The sequence below is a fragment of the Penaeus vannamei genome, chromosome 27 (genome assembly GCF_042767895.1).
Source record: "Penaeus vannamei isolate JL-2024 chromosome 27, ASM4276789v1, whole genome shotgun sequence".
NCBI classification, from domain to species: domain Eukaryota; kingdom Metazoa; phylum Arthropoda; class Malacostraca; order Decapoda; family Penaeidae; genus Penaeus; species Penaeus vannamei.
Window position 1 is genome coordinate 20,559,187 of NC_091575.1, and position 5,000 is coordinate 20,564,186.

Consider the following 5,000-nt stretch of genomic DNA (forward strand, 5'->3'; position numbering starts at 1 on the left):
CGGCGCAGGCAGGCCAGCCAGCCAGCCAGCCAGCCGGCCGGGACAGGCGGGCTGCCAAGGCAGTGGGGCACAGGCTCACAGCTGTCAAGGCTGCTCACCCACACACACGCAGCAGCTGCAGCTACGGGGGAGGCACTGCCGCCGCCGCCGCCGCTCTTCCGCTGCGGTCTTTCCTTCCTGCCTGCCTTCTTCCTCTCGCTTCTCTCTCGACCTCTCTGGTTATTGTTACTTTGGCTTTTCACATGGCAAAGCCCCCCCGGAAACGCCCGACGACTCTCGCCCCGCTCTCCCGCTGCTGTGGCCAGAAGCCACACCAGGAAGGAATGGGGACGAAGGAGGGGGGGCATTTCAAATAAAGGGGGGGCCGCACTTTTTTCGAGGGCTGGTTGTTGGGGGTCGTTTCTCTCTCGACTCAGGGTGCGCCGCACACAGGGGAGGGAGACGACAGCGTCGCCGGACCAGAACAACGGCCGCGGCGAGCTCCCTCCCGGGCGCGAGCCCTTTTTCTCTCTATCGCCATCGTGGTCGTGCAGCGACGGGGAGGACAGAGGACAGAGGGGGAGGGGGGGAGAGGGGCGCGGCGCAGGCAGGCCAGCCAGCCAGCCAGCCAGCCGGCCGGGACAGGCGGGCTGCCAAGGCAGTGGGGCACAGGCTCACAGCTGTCAAGGCTGCTCACCCACACACACGCCTGCTTCCGGCAATCCCGCTCCGCACCCTTGAGCTGTGCAAGGCTAAGGGCAAGCCACGCCTTTGCTCACCGCCTCTCCGCCTTCTCCTCCTCCTCCTCCTCTTTCCTCCGTTCTCCGTCGCAGCAACGGGCCGCAGACAAAACAACATACGACTCCAACCCCCCCCCCCCCCGAAGAACGCCACACACAATGGGGCCCTGGCCGCAACTCGCGCTGCAAGGCTCGGCTCCGGAGGCAAGCAAGCAAGCAAGCAAGCACAAACGGGAGCCGGCAGGAGGCGAGCGAGCCAAGCCCGTGGCAAGGGGGAGGGGAGGTACTCTCGCTGGCCCAGTCTCCTTTTCAACCTGCCTCACCCGTGGCCTCCGCAGGAGGAGGGGCTTGGGATTGCCGGGGGTTTCTTCCTTTCTCGCCGCAAGGGTGTGCACACCCGGGATCTAACTCCGCGCTACCGGCGAAACGTGGCCGAGGGGAGAAGAACCGCAGGGGGCTCAGCCGTCGCGAGGGGAAGGCCGCAAAAGGGGGGCGGCACTCGGAAACCATTCCGTGGCGTGGCCCCCGCCGCCGCGAGGAAGCCTCTGCCTCTCCGGCTCCCGTCCACGAAAGCGGGGCAGGCTTTGGGGGGTCCTGGCTGCCGGGGCCGTCGGAGGGGCTGCCTTCCGTGGCCCCCGGGGCCGAGCCCTGCCCGCGGTCGTGTGGGCTGAGGGCCCGCGCCGATAACTATAGGGGGGAACCACCTTCGGCGGCTGCGGGCTGGCGGGTGGGCGGGCAAGCTCGCCGTCGGGGCCTGTCGGGGGCCTTGCGCGGGCGGTGCTGGGGCATCCTGCTGGTTGGGCCTCGCCCCCCGGGCAGGCGGCTTGGGCTCTCCTGCCCCCTGCGCCCTCTCGGGCCGAGGGCGGAGGCGGCGGGCGCGGGCGTGCCCCCCGCCGCCGTGATTAAGCCCCTGCCTCTCCGGCTCCCGTCCCCGAAAGCGGGGCAGGCTTTGGGGGGTCCTGGCTGCCGGGGCCGTCGGAGGGGCTGCCTTCCGTGGCCCCCGGGGCCGAGCCCTGCCCGCGGTCGTGTGGGCTGAGGGCCCGCGCCGACAACTATAGGCGGGAACCACCTTCGGCGGCTGCGGGCTGGCGGGCGGGCGGGCAAGCTCGCCGTCGGGGCCTGTCGGGGGCCTTGCGCGGGCGTTGCGGGGGCATCCTGCTGGTTGGGCCTCGCCCCCCGGGCAGGCGGCTTGGGCTCTCCTGCCCCCTGCGCCCTCTCGGGCCGGGGGCGGAGGCGGCGGGCGCGGGCGTGGCCCCCGCCGCCTTGAGGAAGCCCCTGCCTCTCCGGCTCCCGTCCCCGAAAGCGGGGCAGGCTTTGGGGGGTCCTGGCTGCCGGGGCCGTCGGAGGGGCTGCCTTCCGTGGCCCCCGGGGCCGAGCCCTGCCCGCGGTCGTGTGGGCTGAGGGCCCGCGCCGACAACTATAGGGGGGAACCACCTTCGGAGGCTGCGAGCTGGCGGGCGGGCGGGCAAGCTCGCCGTCGGGGCCTGTCGGGGGCCTTGCGCGGGCGGTGCGGGGGCATCCTGCTTGTTGGGCCTCGCCCCCCGGGCAGGCGGCTTGGGCTCTTCTGCCCCCTGCGCCCTCTTAGGCCGAGGGCTGAGGCGGCGTCGGCGGGCGCGGGCGTGGCCACCGCCGCCGTGATGAAGCCCCTGCCTCTCCGGCTCCCGTCCCCGAAAGCGGGGCAGGCTTTGGGGGGTCCTGGCTGCCGGGGCCGTCGGAGGGGCTGCCTTCCGTGGCCCCCGGGGCCGAGCCCTGCCCGCGGTCGTGTGGGCTGAGGGCCCGCGCCGACAACTATAGGGGGGAACCACCTTCGGCGGCTGCGGGCTGGCGGTTGGGCAGGCAAGCTCGCCGTCGGGGCCTGTCGGGGGCCTTGCGCGGGCGTTGCGGGGGCATCCTGCTTGTTGGGCCTCGCCCCCCGGGCAGGCGGCTTGGGCTCTCCTGCCCCCTGCGCCCTCTCGGGCCGGGGGCGGAGGAGGAGGCGGCGGGCGCGGGCGTGGCCCCCGCCGCCGCGAGGAAGCCCCTGCCTCTCCGGCTCCCGTCCCCGAAAGCGAGGCAGGCTTTGGGGGGTCCTGGCTGCCGGGGCCGTCGGAGGGGCTGCCTTCCGTGGCCCCCGGGGCCGAGCACTGCCCGCGGTCGTGTGGGCTGAGGGCCCGCGCCGACAACTATAGGGGGGAACCACCTTCGGCGGCTGCGGGCTGGCGGGCGGGCGGGCAAGCTCGCCGTCGGGGCCTCTCGGGGGCCTTGCGCGGGCGGTGCGGGGGCATCCTGCTGGTTGGGCCTCGCCCCCCGGGCAGGCGGCTTGGGCTCTCCTGCCCCCTGCGCCCTCTTGGGCCGGGGGCGGGGGCGAAGGCGGCGTTGGCGGGCGTGGCCCCCGCCGCCGCGAGGAAGCCCCTGCCTCTCCGGCTCCCGTCCCCGAAAGCGAGGCAGGCTTTGGGGGGTCCTGGCTGCCGGGGCCGTCGGAGGGGCTGCCTTCCGTGGCCCCCGGGGCCGAGCACTGCCCGCGGTCGTGTGGGCTGAGGGCCCGCGCCGACAACTATAGGGGGGAACCACCTTCGGCGGCTGCGGGCTGGCGGGCGGGCGGGCAAGCTCGCCGTCGGGGCCTGTCGGGGGCCTTGCGCGGGCGGTGCGGGGGCATCCTGCTGGTTGGGCCTCGCCCCCCGGGCAGGCGGCTTGGGCTCTCCTGCCCCCTGCGCCCTCTTGGGCCGGGGGCGGGGGCGAAGGCGGCGTTGGCGGGCGTGGGCGTGGCCCCTGCCGCCGCGAGGAAGCCTCTGCCTCTCCGGCTCCCGTCCCCGAAAGCGGGGCAGGCATTGGGGGGTCCTGGCTGCCGGGGCCGTCGGAGGGGCTGCATTCCGTGGCCCCCGGGGCCGAGCCCTGCCCGCGGTCGAGTGGGCTGAGGGCCCGCGCCAACAACTATAGGGGGGAACCACCTTCGGCGGCTGCGGGCTGGCGGGCGGGCGGGCAAGCTCGCCGTCGGGGCCGGTCGGGGGCCTGGCGCGGGCGGTGCGGGGGCATCCTGCTGGTTGGGCCTCGCCCCCCGGGCGGGCGGCTTGGGCTCTCCTGCCCCCTGCGCCCTCTTGGGCCGAGGGCGGAGGCGGCGTCGGCGGGCGCGGGCGTGGCCCTCGCCGCCGCGAGGAAGCCCCTGCCTCTCCGGCTCCCGTCCCCGAAAGCGGGGCAGGCTTTGGGGGGTCCTGGCTGCCGGGGCCGTCGGAGGGGCTGCCTTCCGTGGCCCCCGGGGCCGAGCCCTGCCCGCGGTCGTGTGGGCTGAGGGCCCGCGCCGACAACTATAGGGAGGAACCACCTTCGGCGGCTGCGGGCTGGCGGGCGGGCGGGCAAGCTCGCCGTCGGGGCCTGTCGGGGGCCTTGCGCGGGCGTTGCGGGGGCATCCTGCTGGTTGGGCCTCGCCCCCCGGGCAGGCGGCTTGGGCTCTCCTGCCCCCTGCGCCCTCTTGGGCCGGGGGCGGGGGCGAAGGCGGCGTCGGCGGGCGCGGGCGTGGCCCCCGCCGCCGCGAGGAAGCCCCTGCCTCTCCGGCTCCCGTCCCCGAAAGCGGGGCAGGCTTTGGGGGGTCCTGGCTGCCGGGGCCGTCGGAGGGGCTGCCTTCCGTGGCCCCCGGGGCCGAGCCCTGCCCGCGGTCGAGTGGGCTGAGGGCCCGCGCCAACAACTATAGGGGGGAACCACCTTCGGCGGCTGCGGGCTGGCGGGCGGGCGGGCAAGCTCGCCGTCGGGGCCGGTCGGGGGCCTTGCGCGGGCGGTGCGGGGGCATCCTGCTGGTTGGGCCTCGCCCCCCGGGCGGGCGGCTTGGGCTCTCCTGCCCCCTGCGCCCTCTTGGGCCGAGGGCGGAGGCGGCGTCGGCGGGCGCGGGCGTGGCCCTCGCCGCCGCGGGCGTGGCCCTCGCCGCCGCAAGGAAGCCCCTGCCTCTCCGGCTCGCGTCCTCGAAAGCGAAGCAGGCTCTGGGGGGTCCTGGCTGCCGGGGCCGTCGGAGGGGCTGCCTTCCGTGGCCCCCGGGGCCGAGCCCTGCCCGCGGTCGTGTGGGCTGAGGGCCCGCGCCGACAACTATAGGGGGGAGCCACCTTCGGCGGCTGCGGGCTGGCGGGCGGGCGGGCAAGCTCGCCGTCGGGGCCTGTCGGGGGCCTTGCGCGGGCGGTGCTGGGGCATCCTGCTGGTTGGGCCTCGCCCCCCGGGCAGGCGGCTTGGGCTCTCCTGCCCCCTGCGCCCTCTCGGGCCGAGGGCGGAGGCGGCGGCGGTAGGCGCGGGCGTGGCCTCCGCCGCCGCGAGGAAGCCCCTGCC

The 5,000-nt window shown here is 75.9% G+C and overlaps 1 protein-coding gene across 1 annotated transcript in view; it reads right to left on the reverse strand.

The window, feature by feature from the left end:
• Positions 1 to 2,136: 2,136 nt before the first annotated feature.
• Positions 2,137 to 5,000, reverse strand: part of LOC138866857 (collagen, type I, alpha 1a-like) — a 7,805-nt gene continuing 4,941 nt past the window's right edge. The window contains exon 5 of the mRNA XM_070140667.1: positions 2,137 to 2,418. Coding sequence (XP_069996768.1) covers positions 2,137 to 2,418 — 282 coding nt within the window. The remainder of the gene's footprint in view (positions 2,419 to 5,000) is intronic.